This window comes from Protopterus annectens, chromosome 6.part0, assembly GCF_019279795.1.
Source record: "Protopterus annectens isolate FY-2018-M chromosome 6.part0, PAN1.0, whole genome shotgun sequence".
NCBI classification, from domain to species: Eukaryota; Metazoa; Chordata; order Ceratodontiformes; family Protopteridae; genus Protopterus; species Protopterus annectens.
In genome coordinates this window covers 649,325,618-649,346,247 of record NC_056737.1, presented here as the reverse complement: position 1 = coordinate 649,346,247, position 20,630 = coordinate 649,325,618, and the positions used below count along the sequence as shown (strand labels likewise).

The 20,630-nt window shown below is 38.9% G+C and overlaps 1 protein-coding gene across 5 annotated transcripts in view; it reads right to left on the bottom strand.

Moving 5' to 3' along the window:
- KIF26A (kinesin family member 26A) overlaps window positions 1-20,630 on the bottom strand; it is a 620,820-nt gene that overhangs the window by 141,696 nt on the left and 458,494 nt on the right. For 4 of the 5 annotated variants that reach the window (XM_044074337.1, XM_044074338.1, XM_044074335.1 and 1 more), the window contains exon 5: window positions 6,064-6,244. In XM_044074337.1, coding sequence (XP_043930272.1) covers window positions 6,064-6,244 — 181 coding nt within the window. Of the gene's footprint in view, window positions 1-6,063; window positions 6,245-13,339; window positions 13,898-20,630 lie in introns of those variants that run through there. The other variant, XM_044074340.1, reaches the window with a different exon arrangement.

Genomic DNA, 20,630 nt, shown 5'->3' with positions numbered 1-20,630 from the left:
TTGAGTTTCCATAGGCCTCGGTGTCTCCACGTGGCTGTCGGTTACGGCCTGTGGCTCTGAGGTAGTGGGTGTCAGGGGCTGCGAAAGCGCCTCACTGAGAACCAGCGAATCGGTGACTGGCCTAGAAGAGGCTTCGTCATCGGTTTTGTACCTCGGATGCCTGTCTTTTTCTTTGTCTTTGCGTTTTTTATAAATTCCGGTCGTTGGTTGTTCTGACGGCATTATATAATTAAACCTTCGGCCAAAATAATGTAAAGCAAAATCAAACCAATGTTTAATAGTGCGTTTATTGAATCTAGCACAAAACCAACAACTAGTAACGTCGTGGTCAGGGCCTAGGCAAGGAATACAGAAAGAGTGAAAGTCCTTATGAGGTATTTGCTTCCCACAAGAAATACAATTATTAACTTTTACTGACATCGGTCTGGAGCAAGAAAAAGTTTCCCCAATGGGGTACTTAGCTTTATTGTAGACTTCAGTTCTGAAACTCAATTTTGAAAATCTCAGGAGTCGGCCGACCGGCACTTGCGAACTGCTTTTGCTTTGGGCACCGCGCGGCAAGAAAGTCTGAAGAAAATGGCGTCAGTTGCAACTTTTATACCCCTGGCGCACTGACGTCAGGGAAGAGGCGACAGCAACCAACGCTGGACCAAGACTTTGGAACTCGGGCCGACTGTGGGACGCCTGCCAGCAGGATAACCCAAGTGTAATGACTGCAACAGTGAAACACGATGAACATCTGTTAAATCTAGTTGACTTTTTGAGACAGTCACCAAAGCCGTGGAGGAGGGGAAGACTGTGGACACCACCTACCTTGACCTGGCCAAAGTCTGCAACACTTTTACCCACTCAGGCATAGTAGATAAACTCTCTCATCTAGGCAACAATCCATATGTTACCAGATGGGTTGCAAACTGGCTCACTGATAGAACCCACCTAATCAAAATAGTGGAAGTCACCTCAAGCAGTAGACCCGTAATGAGCAGCGTACCTCAGGGATCAGTCTTGGGGTCTCTGTTCTTTAGGATATACGTCTCTGAGGTGCAGCCAAAACCAGTGGGCTATGGCTGATCAACTTTGCAGATGACTGCAAGCTGGGCGCAGTCATCATTTCCCCAAGTGATTTGAATGTCCTCCAAGAGGGTCTCACCCAAACAAATGATTGGTGCCAGAAACATGGCCTCAAGCTGAATGCCAGGAAATGCATCATCATCCCCTTTGGGGAGAGTGATGTCACCATATATTATCACATTAATAACAACGTCCTAAGTACACAATCAGTAGTGAGGGATTTGGGCACCCAGGTTGATAGCAACCTGACTTTTGACCACCATGTTGCTTCCGTTGTACGGAAAGCTTTCTACATGGCCCACCTCATAAGTAAGGGTATCTCATCCAGGGACAAAGAGGTCATAACATCCCTGTATTCTTCCCTTATAAGGCCAATTATTGAGTACAATGCCCCCTTCGGCATGTACCTCGCAAAGCACATGCAGCAGCTGGAGAGACCACAGAGGTTCCTCACCAAGAGAATCCAGGGCCTCAAACATCTACCCTACACAGATAGGCTAAAAGCCCTGTTTCTCTATTCAGTTTCATAAAGACTCCTCAGAGGTGACCTCTGTCTGGCATACAAAGCAATCTCAGACCCCGCCTTGATGGGACTGCTGCATATCCACAAGTCAAGCTCCACTCAAGCAACCCATACGCGCAACCTCAACCTGGTCTGTGATATCAATAGGATTTGTTGGTGGGACAGATTTGTGTCCCAGGGACTCTCCCATCTGTGGAATAGACTTTCTCTCCATGTCAAGCAGAGTACCTCATTATCCCTTTTTAAGCGCAACCTGGATAACTGAATGGGAAACAAAAAAATACACCCCTGCGATTCCACCTGTTTCCCTGCTGGACAGGGGCTTTGGGTGCTGACTTGTCTAAACATGGGCTAAACTTTTGGCAAGGCTTATAAGGTCCTCAGGGCCAATAGCCTAGTAAGCTCCTATGATCCTATGATCCTAGGTACCCCATGGCGTTACTCAGCCTAATGATGCTTAGGTTCTTTCTTCAACTGTTGCCCCATAAGGACAGTCCCTAGTCTGAAGGGTTATTTGAGCCTTCAGGTGAAGGGGCTAAAGGGTGTCTCTGATAGGCTGACAAATGGTCAGATAGTGGAGAGATAAAAAGTACATAAAAAGAGTCACTGGTGGATCCTGCTTGATATTTTATAAAAAAAGAAACATTGTTAACATGATATACTGGGTGGCAGCAAAACGCACAAGCACCCATGGGTGCAAGAGATAACTGCATCCAAGAGTATGAATGTTTTCATAAGACATCTGCTCTGGCTGAAGATGCTGGTTGTTCTTACAGTTCACTGGCATGACTACTGTACCAGGAGAATTGTTTGGTTACTAGTTTCATGCTCATGTGGAAGACAGTGTCTTTAGATAGGCCAGAACACCTAAATTAAACAGAGACATGGACGGAATATAAGATCCAGTCTGACTCTGAAACACCCAAAAGTATGAGCCATTATAAAATGAGTGGTAAAAACACCATTTGTGGAAATGAAAAACTGGCAAACTTTCTACATGTACAGAAAGCTTGACTCTTCCTAGGAGCAGTTCCTTTCTTGGCATTAAATTTGAGCTGTTTACTCTACATTCAATGCAATATATATATATATATATATAGGAAGAAACAGTATAAGAATACTAAAGACTGTGTATAGTACAAAAATGTGCTGGATTTGTAAAGGACTCACCAAAAAAAGTGTACTTCCTTAACAAATGTTGCCAGTACTTATCCTATTAAGTCTTACACTTACTTTCCTACTGCAAAACAACTGAAAGCAGCTGCCAAATGCTTCTCAAAGAAGATATACAATGGGAAATCAAGAAATAAGAACATTACAGGAGACACTTCTAGCTCTTTACCCACACTCAGACCTGCACCTATATAAACATCTTAGGTGCTTCCTTCAAACTAGTTCACAACCTTTGCTGGCATTTATTTGACACAGCCTTGGAAGAGTAGGATTCTAAAGTGCAGAACTTCCAGCCATTTCATTATAGTAGTAATCAAAACATATTAGTCATAAAACCCTGTTCGTCTGACTCAAAACTGCTCTAACCCTACAATCTATTTATGCAAATGGTGAAAACCAACAGAAAGTAAGTGCTGATGTCTTGGCATGAAATAAACCTTGTAACAGATGAAATATATTAGCCAGCTAACATTAAATCTTTTAACTTGACGCTGAGGACTAAACAGTACCTTGAGCACTGATTGCGCTTACGTAATTATGCAACGTGTATATGAAAGCGTTTGTGCATTTGTGTATGATTAGTTATAATGTTAGCATAAAAATGTAGATGTAGATAATACTGCCTTGTGCTAATTTATTTTCAGCTTATATATTACTTATATGTAATGATTTTCTCTTATTTTTTTGGTCCCTCACAGGTGACCATCAGATGCTTCTTGAGCCTCTACTCATTTAATGGATCTAATAACCCCACTTTAACCATGCTCAGATTCATGTTTGGGGCCAGTGAGGAGAGCAAGGCATCCTGGGGCAAAACTGGTGCCATTGGCATTTGTATCTTTTACAGCCTAATCTCTACTCAAGACATACTTGTGATGCCCAGAGTGGATGGCATGCAATGCCTTCACTGAGTATTGTCCATGCTGGCAACACTTCCTGCACATCCCTAGCCTCCACCAGGAATCAAACACAGAGGAGTGCAAAAGCACACTATCCCCCTTGTTGGGCACACCCACCCTCCATGATTGGTCTATCAAGTGCCCAAGCTGCTAATGGAACTAGGATCGCTTGGACCTTAGTCAGGACTTTACTACCCTATATCACAAGTGCAGGCTATCTGCAAACATTCTTGACTTTTTTAACCTTATACTCACTTTAGCCTCAGTAGAAATTACTCACTTAACAAAACCAGAATAAACACAAATTGGATGATGGTATCCCATAAAGAAATTCTTCTTCTTCTTGCTGTTTGAGTATCTCTTTCTCTCCCCTGCAGCTTACATCTGTAGCAGAAGCCACTCCATATTCCCAGACTCTCTCTGCACTTCCACATACTACACCTCAACCTAAGGAAGCCTCCTGTCTCTGTATGTGTCAACATTATATCTCTCCTCAACATGCTTTCCATACAGGCATCCATAGTTTTCTTCTTGTAGTTTCTGTGCACATGTTCTTAACATGAAAGTCAAACATTAATTTCTCAGTCTTCAGCTATTTATACTAGATATCTAACCACTTAAAAGATTTGACTTCTTTTCCTACCTCTTCAAATGCCAACCATGTGTCACATTTGTTCAGCAGTTACATGGGCTTCTATTTTTAAACAGAGGCTTCTATATTATGCCGAGTGAAGCTTTTTCTTTTATGTTTATATGTCACTTTTCTGGGATTTTAACATCATATGTTTACTGTATCTGTTCTCAAATGTAGTCAGTACCCACTTAGCCTCTATTTTAACCATGGACTATGATGCTGTTATACATAACACTACAAGTGTCTGCTCCTTTGTAGTCTGTTAAGCATGGTGCCACCTCTTAAGTATGTAATATTTTTACTTCTATACCACTGCTGTAATATCTGTTTTCATAGGTTCATAGGTAGGTACTAGGCTATTGGCCCTAGGCCCTATACAAGCCTAGTCATAATGATTCCCTGGCTATTGCTTCCCACAAATATTTTCTTTCCTAGACCCCTGTCTAGCAGGGCTACTGATGTGATCCCCGGGGTGAATTTCCTATTTCCCATCCAATCGCCAAGGTTCCACTTGAAGAGGGCCATTGAGGCGCTCTGCCTGACATGTATGGGCAGCCTATTCCAGAGTATGGGGAGTCTCTGGGTCAGGAAGCTATCCCTTCAGCATGTTCTATTCATCGTAATGACAAGGTTAAGATCCCTGGAGTGTGTGGCTTGGAGGGATTGGGATTTCTTTAAGTGTAGCATGTCCCTACTATTAATCTTACACAATGTGTGTTTGTAGCTTAGTATCGTTATATGTTTTCTCAGGTGCAATCTGCTAAAGGATAGAAAATATCTGGAATTAATCAAAACAAGGGCCAGGGCCTGTCCTTCAAATGGGCACTGTGTGATTAGGTACTTACATGTTACAACAGCTAACTTCTTGTAGTGAAACCAAAAGGATAACAGCTGTAGAGATACTACAGTAACTACATGCATGAGCAAACACCATGTGTTGCTGGCACCAATGTGTAGTATAATTTATTTATACCACTTCACATTTGCAGAATGGAAAAGCTAGGTAGCCTTGTACAACACTTGCACCATGACATCTCCTGTCTGTCTCTGAGAACAATTGTGTAGTAATCCAGACCCTGCAACCAAGAGGACTTTCCTTGTGGAATTTTACCTGTTAATGAGCCATATCTGACAGCACTATGTTTGATTTTTTTATTTTCCATTTGCATACTTTGTGAGTTTACAAGCCAGACAGTTTCCCTTGGTTGCCCTTCAGAACAAGCACTTAATCCTAGTGGGTTTATCCAGTTAACAAATGAGAAAGGGAAAAAATGGGGAAAAAGAGAGAATGAATGACTTACCTGCCAAATATTTATCAAGGTCCTGCCAGCACAGGCCTGTAAAGGGGGGGGGGGGGGGCAACTGAGCCAGTTAAGGGCAGAAAGTACCAGATGTCACAGGCATAATGTAGAAAAGGCAAAATGACAGGATAAAAACATTGATTTTTATTAAACTGATATGAGATTTTTTACTGCATTTATGCATTCCTCTGTATTCTCAAAAGTTTTCTGCCATACTCTCAGAATGTTACTTGAAAACTGTTGACACCTTTGTCCACATCATTATTTTTATTTTAAGAGTTTAAGGTACATCTATGAACACAGAAAACTGAAAGTGATCACGTCAATCACATGGATCCATTGTTATTATATTGGAAATAAAATGTCATACTAAAATATGTTTACTTATGAAGCATAAATCTTTGCATTTCCACACAATTTTTTGTAAGCTAATAAAAGACTGGATACAATGAGCTGAAATACCTTTCCAATGCCTGGGTTGTCTTTGACCTTTGACATGGCTCTCAAAAGGCATGGTGGCACCGGGGGAGGGGAGACTTGCAGGATACCACTGAAGTTTGTAGCATAGATAGATGACTCGCAATGTGGCAGAGGTGTGTGATGTTTCCTTCGTTTTGACGAAAGGTTCAGTTTCTGGGCTGCTCTGCAAAAAGTGATATTAAAAAAAACATTTACAAGTGCCAAATGTGATTTGGTCTAGCAAAACAGATGTTCATTGTCATTACTGCCTGTTTAACAAATCAAGTCACTTCATTCTAATCAGATTTTGTAACAGCAGACCATCCGGAGACTGACATAGGCTGATACAGGCAGAAATATGGCTGGCAAGATATTCACTTAATTTCTTCCCCAGCAGAGTTTCAATTAGAACACAACTTTTTCAACAGCCTTGGCAGATGAGTCCTAAGTCTGCTAAAATCTGATTTGCTGTAATAAAAACTGAACTCCTCTTGTGGAGGCAGGAACATCCAGATGTACTTTCCTGAGATGGCATATTGTAATGGATGTGCACTACATTCCATGCCATTCCAATTGTGGGGAGAAAACATCTCCATTATGAGAAAGCATACTTTATATACCACTCCCTGGTGTTTGGGAGAAAGAGAAGAACAGTAGGAAAATGATCTTCAAATGAGGCTGCTGCCCTTCAAAGACCACACATCTTCACTATCTGATTAGTAACAGTGATAATATCAGAAGCTTATTATCTTAACGTTTTCTCAGGTGCAATCTGCTAAAGGATAGAAATGATGTGGAATATCTGGAATCAATCAAAATAAATTAAGATTTAGTGTATCATGCCTTAACTGCATTTTGCATTGTAATCCTCACATAAGCACAGTTCTTGTTTACTTATCCATTTAAATAAGGTATTGATGCAATCAATATGTGGAATTCATAGTTAATATACTACACCTAAATATTTTTAGTATCCTATCCATCCCCAATAAATGTATGCAGCTAACACAAATGATAAAACTTACACTGCTAAGAAAGAAGGTCATGAAACTTAGTAAAAGGGACAACAAAATGTTTTCCCATATCTCAGTTAAAATATTTGTTTCTAAATGTATCAATTAATTATCAATATAAAAGTCAAACTGTGATATAATTATGAATATTTGTCCTACATGACATAGAAATACATAAATATGATAGGACCAAGTCAAATGCTACAATGCCTCCCATGTTTCAATTAAAGTTTGGTTTAAATAGGAAATGCATGCCAGAAGCAGCTAAGCTAGAAGCATTATTGAATTTTTTCATTGAAACTTGCAATAAACTACAACCTAACTGAGCTTTTATCATTTACAAGGCAGGAAGTCGTTACATTATTAAGCGAATAAGCAATGTTTGTTATACAGTAGAAAGCTGTTTTAAATTCCAGTGAAACATTCTGTGCTCCAAACATGAGTTAAAACCTGGCATCACACACCAGTAACTTATGAAGCCACAATAAGAAAGATCAGTGTAGATCTGAGAGTCAGATTTATGGCTGCCATTTGTTTTTCTCGTCACTAAGCAGCAAAACTCTTAGGTTCATTAGTTTATAGGTAAGTACTAGGCTAGCTACCCTTGCAACCATTTTAAGCCTAGCCCGTTTTCCTTTTTGTGCTCAAATTAATCCATCCCATTTGATGTTGGACTGGCCTTACCCATCCCATGATCAATAATTATTATATATTATCCCTAGTGAGAATGAATGGTATCATGCTATAATGCATGGGATAAGGCATTTAGAAACTATTTCAGTCCAATGGTAGTACTAAGGCAGCCCTGGGATAAATTTTCTTTATTGTAACTCTTTCCTGTCAAGAATTTATGTCATTGAGTTACAGTCTTAGCTTACGTTTTGTAAAATGTGCCAATCACATTTATTAAAAAAAGTATAATTTCACTCTCCATTCTAACGCCACTCTTATAGTGGTAGCTGTGGAATATGAGTTCATATATACATGAGTTTGTGCATGTATTGCGCATTGCTAAGCCACTGCTGGGACTCATATCGGTGCAGGAAGTCAGAAGGAAAGGGAGTCCTTAACACATACTGCCATTAGATACAATTTTTTTGTTAAATTGCTATGTATCATAACAGAGTTGTAGAAAATGTGTATTATTTTACACAGTAGAGGGGGTGCTTTCTGATCTAGTCATGTGGCCTGTACCCTTGTAACCAAAGAAAAGCCAGCACTGTAGAGTAAAGAAAATTAATTACTGAATTACAGCTAAATTATGCTACACAATAACAGATCAGTAGCTGAATCTACCTGTTTGTAAATTAAGCAATAACCAATGCTTTGTTATCGGATGTGCATTATTTACCTGAATTTCTGGAAATGGACCATGAAAGTATAGCCCAAGTGATTCAACAAAAGCACAAGTGAATAGAGACTGCATAATGAACACCTGCACCCCTGATTACTGTTCCCCCGTTTTGAGAAACATCATATGTATTTATTTTTTATTTACATTGGGTTTTCTGTGTTGAACTTCATATAATTTTCATATGTATATCTTATGAAAAAAAAAAGTTTCCTGAAATTGCTTTAAGTCACACTACTGTACAGACATGAACATTTGTTTTAGCCACAGAGTGACAGTGAAGGTTGTTTAATGTGCAATACCTTTGTCCCACATTACTGTTCATCACAGAAGGAGGCAAAATTCCCCTCTGAGTGCCATTAGTGCTTTATTTATTTGTTTGTTTGCTTGTTTTTTTTTACTTTTTTATTTGTTAACTGGACAGGTGGAGTGATCAGCTGACCCTTTTCGGCCATGATCTAGGCCAGAAACATTAGATAGTTGTACAAATGTCAGCAAAAATGCACAATAATGCTGCTCATGTTTCTGTGATGAACAGTGATATGGAAGGTCAAGAATGTGGGCATCAAGAAGCCTTACACTGTTACACAGGCATCTGTGTACAGAACAGATATGCTATTAGTACTTTGAATCCTATCTATATGTGACTTTACTGACATGTTGTACTATCTGTGCTTCCTTGTTCACATTTGTGCAACTATCTTATGCTTCTGGACTACATCATGGCTGAAAAGCATCAACTGACCAGTCCATCAGCCCAATTATCAAATATAAAAGTAAAAAAAAATACAAAAAATTAAATTAAAAAGTTCCAGTGAGTACTCTAAATCCATGTAATGGGCAATACATAGTGTGCATCACCTGTTACAACTTAAGAGTACAGCAAGTCTCTACTATCTTACCTTTCCCCCTACAGTTAAACATCTGCCTTAATACATCAACAGTTCAACATTGGACTTGATTATCAGCATTCAGATGTATTCACGAGTCTGCAACTACAGCTTTAAATAACAGTGCTGGTTCACCATGAGTTTTCATCAACTTCAGAAGCATTTCTATGAACTCATGTATTGTTTAAGTGTTGCATGCTGAAATTCCAGAAGGGGCTCGTTATGTCTAGAAACTTACACAATTCCCAGTTCATAACCTGGTCAACAAAGTGTAAACTTTGTTAATAGGACTGAACGTGTGGAACTGCAATGGATCCTAAGACTAGGGGCACACCAGAGGTATGGGTTAAATGACTCTGTCCCCTTGAAACCAGTGTTGAAGTCTAGGAAATTGAAATGAATGTTCTTACCTCATTATTTAGTACTGTTTCTTTAAATCTGAAATGCCTAGTTTTTAATTGATGTTTTAACTGATGTTTTTGGAGGGATCTTTTGGGAATAATGATTGGTTAATTAGATATGCATTGTGTATATGTATATATATATATATATATATATATATATATATATATATATATATATATATATATATATTGTGCTTTAGTATTGTGATTTTATGTCTGAAGAAGCAATGTTGATCATTGTGAAAGTGCTTACACACAATACATTTCTTTGGTTTTACTAGTGATGTTCCTACCTTTCTGTTCCACTTGGTTTTTTGGAGTTATTTCTTAAAGTGCAAACAAACATTAAACAGAAATAAATAATTCACATAGAAGCTCTATTTTGCATAAAAGACAGCTTGAGGCTACCATGCTATGGTATTTCATATAATGGCACACACACGCACTCACTGAAATGGATTGCCATTATCTGCAGAAGAGAACACCAGTCTCAGAATTTCTAATTAGGTTCTAACTGGCCCCATATAAATCCATGCATCTGACATCCAGAAACAGAAAGTACCGCATAAATAAAGAATGGAGAATACAGTCCTTTACACAAAAGTAAACATAATGCTGAATCTTTAGACTGCAGTATTACTTTGTAGCGAAGTAGTTGCTACTATCCACCTTTGTAATAAAAGTGCCAGTATAATGTCTTTAGGCCTGTAGTCCACAAGATTCCAAGTACCTATTATATATCAGAGTTTTTTGCCGTAAAGCAAATGAATGCATTTTTACATTGGTGGGGGTGGCACACTGATACAGCGGATAGTTTTATCGCCTCACAACAAGTAGTTCCCCTGTTCGATCCTTGACTGGGGTGCCTTCTGTGCAGTGTCTGCATGTCCTCCCTGTATCTGTGTGGGTTTACTCCAAGTGCTCTAAGTTTCTTCCCACTTTCCAAAGACATGCAGTAGGTAGACTGAACACTCTAAACTGGCCATAGGTATGTGTGCATGCTTGTAAATGTTTCATCTCCCAAGCCTATGCTTACACTTTTCAAGGGTACCAGAACTTGTCAGAGATTTAGGATGCATAACTAGGCTTAAAAAGGCCTTTGTAGCTGTTAGCCTAGTACACACCTATGAAACAATGAACTTACTGACTAGAACCAGGGGCATCCTAAGAATGAACATACAAATAGAATGTAAAATGCTACTTTTCAAGGAGAGTGGTGCCAAATAAAAATAGACAAATACCAGGCACCATTTGGAAACTGTCATCTTAACTGAAACTGTAGACAGACTACTAAGGAAACAAGTCAGGCATGAAAGAAAACTGTATATGGGAGAAGCAGGAATGAAAAAAGGAAGGGAGAGAGTAAGGACAGACGTACAGCTTACAAGAAGCACAGCCAGTAAATCAGACAGACTCCTAACTGAATGGACTAATGCTACACTTCTACAGTCAAATTCTTTTCATTTTTATGTAAGGAAAATTGTCAGATGACATGCATTTTCTATAGCCCAGGATGTTTGCGAGGCAAAATAGAGCAGTATTTCTGCCCGTGATCCAAACATTGGTGGGAGTTCTAAACAAAGGATTATTAAACTGACTTAGCCATGCAAAATGACTAAAGTAAAAGATTAAAAAAGACAGAATATAATTTTTATCTCATTAAAATAGGTTTCTGTATTGCCATCAAAATCTACAGCCTGGTCAAGCCATTCGATTGTTATATCTCTTTTAGACAACCTGACAAAATCAGTGCATAACTCAATTACAAGTCATTAAGTAGATCAGAACCTGTTATTTATATTCTAGATTTTATACTTGTATTGCACTTCAGTTATTCAGATTTTATTATGGTGAGGAAACATTTATTTTTTTGGATTGCTAGAAAACAGTTCAGTGAGAACAGTATTCTCAACATAACAAAACAAACACAACTCACATCAGATCTGACAAATCTTCACTCATGCTGAATACTGTTTTTCATATTGTGAACATTCATAGCAGAGAACTGGAGGATGTGTTGATCTTTGTGAGGTAAGCATTTGCCAATCCCAGAGGAGGGAGGAGCTATGTAGGCCAACTACTCACCATTAGAGTCAGACATTTACTGCCGACCTACTAACATTTACTGTCAGCTACTGATTCTTGCTATTTCAGGCTCAGTATGTCCCTACAGGCAGCCCTACTAACCGTGGAAAAGAATCTGTAAATGTAGAGAAACATACACACCAAAAGAATGGCTCAGGAAATGTTTTTAAAACTATACAGTACAGATTCTGCTTCCTGAACTAACAAGACAAATATATGTGATTCATGCCTGATACAGGGCTTGTGTCATCTGTTCTGCTTTTGTACAGGTAATCAAGAAACTGAACTCTATAACAAATGCAAACTCAGCACCACTGTTGATCTTTAGTGACTGACTCAGTAGCTTTTTTTTTTTTTGGTTGAAAGAAGTACAAACCACAGGCAGACACAGCAGCCCATAAATAATTTTACTCTTCACTGCGTCCTGCCGTAATCTGTACAGTAAAGACTGTCCAGAGTTCTAAAGCATCATCTAATACATCATGAAAAATTAACTATTTCTTCATCAGTTACAGCTACACAATTGATGGGTTTTAAGTTCAGTACATCACTTCAAAACAGACATTAATAGTGCAATATAGCAAACATTTTTACACAACCTTTGGTACAGATGTGATGGATATTTTATGAAATGATGCAGTGTCACAGATTATAATATATACTGCATAAATATGAAGTAATTTTGCAGTTACTGATATAATGCTTTATAAAACAGACAAGCAAAAAAATGCCAGCTCCTACCTTTGGTGAGTCTATATCTGATAAAATCAAAAAATGCTTAATGCCATCATGAAACAATAATTACCTCAATGAAGTCTGCAGTAGGCTTTCCCTGTGGGTGGGTATACAAGAGGAACAAAATGCTAGGGTTGCTTCGTACATCTATTGCTCAGTCAAGCAGACAAAGCAATAATGCTGATACGTACACTGCCTAATAGACTGTCAACTATGTCCTCAACATTGAAAAATATGAAGTTTGCAAATATTTGAAAATATGTTTGTTTTGGCATCTTACTGGTATATGCAAGTGAAGTAATCCTTCTGAAAAGTTACCAACACATTTTGTATGTAATAAGTGCTGTTTAAGTCTTGAAGCATATATAAAAATAAAGATTTTTTTGAAACAACATTAGGGTTATTATACTTAAAATATTAGCCAAAATGATTTGTATAACTGTCAAATAAAGTTACAAGACTAGACATTCTTGGAGCTCTCATTTCTCACCTTTCTAGATGAGTCATGTGTTTTGTATTCTTAGGTTTATTAAAAGCAAACACAGTTATCAAAAGCCTTGCTCTCTAGTATGAAGCAAGATACAAGATTCACTATGTCTGTCTGCATCAGCACGAAGGGCATTAATATCACTATCTGAAGAAACATACGCATAAAAGGTAGATTACCTAAACCAATCAAGCAGCTAAACATTTAATTTCCTCAGAATAAAGAAAGAATGATTAACGGCAAAAGTAATGAAGTTGTTCAGAGTCAACCACTATGAATCAATAACAACAAAAAAGATATTTGAATTTACTTACACTTCCTTCCAATCCATCATCTATTTAGGACTCATAACTAACGCAAGAAGCCAATAAACCTCAACTTTCCCATCCATTCCGCTTTGACATGCCATTATCCTGGATGTGTAGGGGCAGTGTGTTTCTGCTACAATCACTGAGGTTTCCACATGATTACACGGTGACTTCTGACAAACCGCTGAGCTCGACAAAGAAAGGAGATATTGCAAATGTGCAGAATGAGTGTCACCGGTATATAGACACAGCAGCCCTATATTTGGAAAGCTCTTCAGCAGCTGTAGGAATATCTGACTGCATGTGGTGGCTCTGTCATGGGAACATATTTCTTCAGGTGCAGTTTGCTTAAAACACAAAAGTTTTGAATATACTGTAGATCTTGCAGTAAGTTTCTAACTTTCATCCTTGACAGCTCTTTCATTCTTGTTAAACTGTGCTGAAACCACAGCTGGTCACAGTTAATAAATACATTAGCTCCTTCATAGCATATTTTCCCACTCTTTGGCAGCAAACTGAAGATTAATCTAGATTAATCTGCGCCTCACAAAGAAACAGCAAAAAAAAAAAAAAAAAAAACAAGGAATGATTTCCTTTATGTCTCCTATGTCCACACAGGTTTTTACTTTCTACTCAGCCTTATCAAAGAATTCATTGCAGTCCATCAGGAGAGGGAAAAAAAAGGCTTGCATTTTCTCAGTTGCACACAGGACTGAATATTCTCTCTATCTCTCTGTCTCTCTCTCTCTCTCTCTCTCTCTCTCTTTCTCTGTCGTTACTTCTCCACGCAGTTCAGCCCCTCTACTTGTAACCGCCAGCTGCAGCATCAACATGCTCAGTGGATCTTTCATGACTTTTTTCCCCTCTCCCTTCTGTAGAAAGGTAATCATGAACAGTTTATTAGCCATAAAGAACTATTCCTATAGTCTCTGCCCTTAAAAGTGCTAAGGGATGTAATTCTCTCTCCCACCATCTGTGTTAAAACGTCTGAACTGGTTCTTTCATAGACTTTGTTTGCATTTAAAATACCACTACTGCTCGATAAATGCTTCAAGGAGGTAAGCATTAGATTGTAAATTGTTTCCCTCTCTCATGCTTTACCATCTTGGGGAAACACAAGCATTTGTTATGTTTTAATTAGGTGTATGCATTGAGTATGTGCAAATGCAGTTAGATTTATCCAAGTAGCAGTTAATTTACACTATCCTGAAGAAATCAATGTGCTCTCTTTTTCTGCAAAAGATAAATTGTAGTTTCTTTGTCTGAAAGTAATTGGGTGGGTAAGTAGTTAAGCTTATGAACAAAATGGCAAAATTTTTTATACAAATAACTTTAAAATACATGAATATAAGAAGGAGATGATATTTTCTGTACTCTGATTAGGTTATAAGTCAGCGGTTCTCTTTTCTCCTTTTTTATCAATAAGTACCAAATTATCCAGAAAAAAACAAGTACAAGGCCCAGACAGTCATTAGTAAGTGCTTTAATTTGGTTGTTTGGAAAGATTTGTCTTCCTTTAAGAGACAGTGTGTGCCCTAGGGCTAATTACCATTTTGGCCCCATTTACTATCCGTGACATCTCTTTTCTTCTTCTTCTTAGATAAGGTATCTGCAAACCCACTTTTCAAAAGCAGCACAACATAGTGCCTCAAATCAGCATGTACTACAAAAAATCCTGCAACAGCTGTTACAATCTGCATTCAGTATGCATTCAAATGAAAAAAATATTTAAAGTTAATACTGCCATGTAATAAAATAAGACAATACTTTTGCGTCTTTTATAATTGTAACTCCATAGTCTGCACTCAGAAAAAAATGTAGTTTATTCTCACATTCAGTAAATATTTTTTTCTGCACAATTGGCATGGGTTTAATTTTGATGAAAGAATTGTTTCAGCATAGTTTCTCATCTAAGTGTTTGTAACATTCATATCTGTTAAAAATGTACTGGGTATGTCAGCAATATCCTTGGGGACTGTGGCTGCAGGCAGCAAGATCTGTGCCAATCATCTTACAGGAAGCATGTCTGATAGGTTTCTGAACTGCAGGATTCTACATCGCATTACTGAAACAGTCTGACTTCAGAGTACTCCAGCCCTTACAGCAGGCATTGTCATGCATGAATTCTAGTAATATGTTGTGTGGCTTGGTATGTGTTTATAAATTCTTGACATTTTCATTGTGTACATTTCCATTCATGTCAGTTAAAGTTCCACTATGTGAAAATGTTAATGTTAAGATACATTCACAAGGCACATCTTAAGTTGCATTACCTGCCATCATCTTCAGCTGTGCAGATACACACACACACACACACACACACACACACACATACACAAACACACTTATACACGTGTACTAGCGCACGTGCGTGTGCACACACACACACACACACACACACACACACACACACACACACACACACACACACGCTTATACATGTATACCAGTGCACACGCACACAGAGACACAATCACACATGCACACAAACACAAGCACACCTGGACATACACAAGCACATGTGACACACACACAAAACACACACAAACACACACACACACACACACACACACACACACACACACACACACACACATACACACACCTCTTAATTTTGATCATCAACACTACCATTCGAAGAAAGAAATAAACTGAAGACAAGAACTGCAAACATATGGTATGTGAAGGCATTACTTCTTCTGATGTGCTCAGTTATGTAAAAGTGTGTCAGAGACCATAGAGAGGGGTATGTCTGCAATAATAAACCTGCACAACGAAGTTGAAATATCAGAGAAATTGCAAGAAATCAAGGAAAGAAATTAGTAAAACACATTTGGTCACTCTTTTCTTCTGGGATCTTCACAAACACCTGCAGAAAATGTACATAAGCCTGGGGGGGTTGCCCTTCTAATGTCACTAAAAGAAAAGACATAGAGGGTTAAGAGAGTAGGAGAAATGATGGAGCCTTTATCTGAGCCTAATAATTAAAGGTCGGGACCTGCACAGACGTTCGCTGCAAAAGGAAGACAGGTTTATGTCAGCGCCCACACTTATTCTGCAAGCCGTTTGCGAAGCTGGCAGACAGCAGTCAGAAAAGCTAGAGGTCAGGCTGTGCCAAAAGGAAACAGTAGTTAAAGATGATTTACTGAATCGCTTTACTATGTTCCCCCTTAAGGGTCCCGAAAATGTTAAGCCGAGCTAACTCTTTAAACTGCCTACTCCCATGAGATAACAGACATACTGCACCATCTGTTGAAAATAAACTCAGAGTTGCTCCATTGGAATGAGGCTTAAAAACAATGTGTTATTTAAAGACACATTGCATACTGAGGTGTTGCCTCAATGGCTGGGTGCCCTGTTGTTCCAGCCATCTCATGGAGAATCCCTTTTGCTGTGACTGGGGAGTCAATATAACCCAACACATGAAAAAGGGCTGATGTTTCACAATCAGCTGGCAAAGAATTTCCTCACATGTCCACCTACTGTGCTCAGGCAATCCATCTCTTATTGCATTAAAAGAAATAAAAACAATTGAATGCTATACAAAGGAAGAAAGAAAAAAATATATCCTGGGGCAGGACTTCAAACCAGAGAATCCAATAACACCTGCAAACTGTGATACTAAGTGCACAACCAAGTGAAATAAAAAATAAACTTTAGTGGATCTTGAACACAGGATACTTAGACTAAACTTGCAGTGTCACAATCTGATTAGTTCTCAAAGGAACATAACTTAGAGTTTTCAAGCGGTACTTCACTCTTTCTGTAATGTACAGTGTGACATTGCAATCGTAACTGCATTTCACTACTCTGACCTCTTCGTATTTATTAAGTGCTAATCTCAAATTTGGCTAAGAAGAAATTATCCAGCTAGTGGGAAAATAATTTCTTATCCATTTTGAGCCGAACAACTGAGTATTAAATTCACAAATGCAGACAGCTGTACAGATAGGCATACTGACAAACACAAAGAAAGTGCGGTATTGTTTTTCTTCAGATAGTTATTCACCTCCAGAAGTGCTACTCAATTCTCAAATCAGCCAAAGTTGCCTGCTTTTCAGTATTTTGTCAGTACCTATTTAACCCACTTCAGGGTCACGTATAGCTATTGCTGCAGCCTATAGTAACAAGCAGCAGACATAAAACAGAAATCAATCCCAGGTATGATGTCTGTCTAATGGAGGACACACGCACACACACACACACACACACACACACACACACACACACACACACACACACACACACACACACACATGCACGCATGAGCATACACACACACACACACACACACACACACACACACACACACACACACACGCGCACACATGCATGCATGAGCATACACACACACACACACACACATGCATGCATGAGCATACACACACACACACACACACACACACACACACACACACACACACACACACACACATGCACGCATGAGCATACACACACACACACACACACACACACACACACACACACATGCACGCATGAGCATACACACACACACACACACACACACACATGCACACATGAGCATACACACACACACACACACACACACACACACACACACACACACACACACACACACACACATGCACACTCACTTGCACACATACAAAACACAAACACATACACATATGCACACAGAGTAATACACACACACACACACCTCACCAGTATTCCTGCTACATATCTTAACTAGGAAACTCCATCAAAAGATGTACGAAAATGAGGGAAAATGCAAGGTGATAAATACTACAGTCAGGATAAAGAGAAGCACACTGTAAGGCCGGAGTGTCTTTTATGCAACTGTGCTGCCCAGTCTTTAATCTCAGTTTGCAAGCTTGGAAGAAAAACACTTTCAACAATGACAACATGCTGCTTTAGCTTCTAGTGTAAGACATACAGACCAACATATAGTCACAGAAAACAAGCATCTATAACATCAGTCGCATTCAGACTACCATGCTGTTTCTGTTTAAAAAACTAAAAACTTTAATAGAAAATGTAGTCATAAATTCTAGTGAACACAATTGGAAGTGGTTGCACTTATGTGACCACGGATATACTTAACTAGTACGAAAACACTACAGTAAACAACTGCAAAGGTTAAGGCCAAATTACATGTATTTCTGTACTCATAAGTGTGATGTATATATGGGTCTATATCATATAACTGAACATTGAGAACTTTGAATACTAATATCCCGAATTGAAAACTCCAAAGTGTAAGAAGTACGAAAACCCAAAACTTCGAATATCAGAACTCTGAACAGCAACGGTTGGCCAGCTTCACACCCATACAACAACGTAACAACACACAAACACTTCACAGTATTACTAATGTGGGGGTTGTGCCCCCCCCCAATTAAAAATACCAACTCTGAGATCGCACCACAGTGGAGACAAACATCAGAGTACAGAAGGGCCAACTATGACCATTCGGAGTTCCGAACTTCGCAGTTTTGCATTTTCGTACTTCTTACACTTCGGTGTATTCAGTTCGATATTTTGGTATTTGAAGTTCTCAGTGTTTGACTTTATGATATAAACCCATATATAACAGTGTGTATAGAGCATTGTGACATGTCATGTACTATCTTGGTATAGAATACTTTTGAAACTTATCATTTCCATGTTTATATCAAATCTTCTCATTCACTCCTGAAAAAAGGACAAACAGCCTGTGAATTGACCACTGAGTCAAGAATATTAAAGACAGACAAGCTGCATTATTACTTCCTGCTGTAGATGTCTGGGCCGGCTCTTACACAGCCACAGCAAATAGTTAAAAAAGGCATTAAATTACTGCAATTGTACTTGTGTCACTAACTGCCCATAATGGCTTGCTGACTCTCCTACCTGTCGACAGCTGTCTGTAGTTACTTGTGTGATTCTGTCCATCAGCCAGGAGGATTAGGATCTAGCCAAACAATGCACTTCCATCTTCTCAAGACTGAAAAAAAAACAATTCTGTTTTGCAGCCTTATTAGCTGAGTGCATCTATTTTGTAAGGTAAGGCTGGAACTTTTTTCAAATCTATGTCATGTGATTGCTCCCTAGGTATTCCCTGGCAGATTCCACAAACCAGAAATACAACCCAACACAGGGTCAAAGAGATAACAAACAGAGTATTCCAACCACTGCATCTCAAGTCACCAATGCAACGAATGTCTGGTCTAAAAAACAATTTATTCAAGACTGAGCACTTTCACCATCAATATGGCATCATCAGAGTCTGATGATGCCATATTGATGGTGAAAGCACTCAGTCTTGAATAAATTGTTTTTTAGACCAGACATTTGTTGCATTGGTGACTTGAGGTGCAGTGGTTGGAATACTCTGTTTGTTATTCCCTGGCAGATGTTGTCTCTCTTCCTCTACCAAGATAGTAATGACTGCCCATGTCTAGGAGGGTTGTGGCCACTATCCCCGGTAAGAATATACAGTGCCCCATTCACTCGTCCAGGTTCCTTTTGAACAGTGTCATAGAGGTGCTCTGCTTCACATGAATTGGCAGTCTATTCTGAAGATGTGTCAGTTGCTAGGAGACAAATCTGCCTCTCCAGCATGTCTTATTCAAGTCACAGGCCATATTTAGGTCCCTGGAATGGGTAACTCTAGTCCCATTTGATTTATGGATGTGCAGCAAATTCATTAGGTTTGGGTAGGAGATTGCTCTGTAAACCAAACATGTCTCCCCTAAGAAGTCTATATGAAACTAAGTATAGTGACAGGGACTTTAGTTGGTCTGTGCAAGGTACTTGCTGCAGTCCCTTGATCTTCTTAGTTAGAAACCTCTGAGGTCTCTCCAGTTGCTGCAGGTATTTGTACGGTACACACTGAAAGGGGTGTTATACTCAATTATGGGCCTGATTAGTGACAAGTATAGAGGGGTTATAACCTCCTTTGCTCTAGAGGCAATGCCTTTGCTAATCAAGTGTGCTATGTAGAAAGCCTTTCTTACTACAGTAGACACATGGTGGTCAAAGTTAAAGTCACAATCTACTTGTGATCCCAGATCTCTTACCACTTCATAGGTACATAGGGTATTGTTGTTAATTTGATAGTGTGAGGGGGACATTGTTTTTACTGAAGGGAATGATGATGCATTCCTTTGCATTCAGTTTGAGACCACGACTAAGACACCAGTTGTTGGACTGCATTTTACTGCCTCACAACTAAAAGTTCCATTTTTACTTTCACTGTAAATGTACCATTACTTATTTGCTTCTGTCCACTTTCCAGTCATGTAAAAAAGCCTGCTTATGGGTACAATATGCC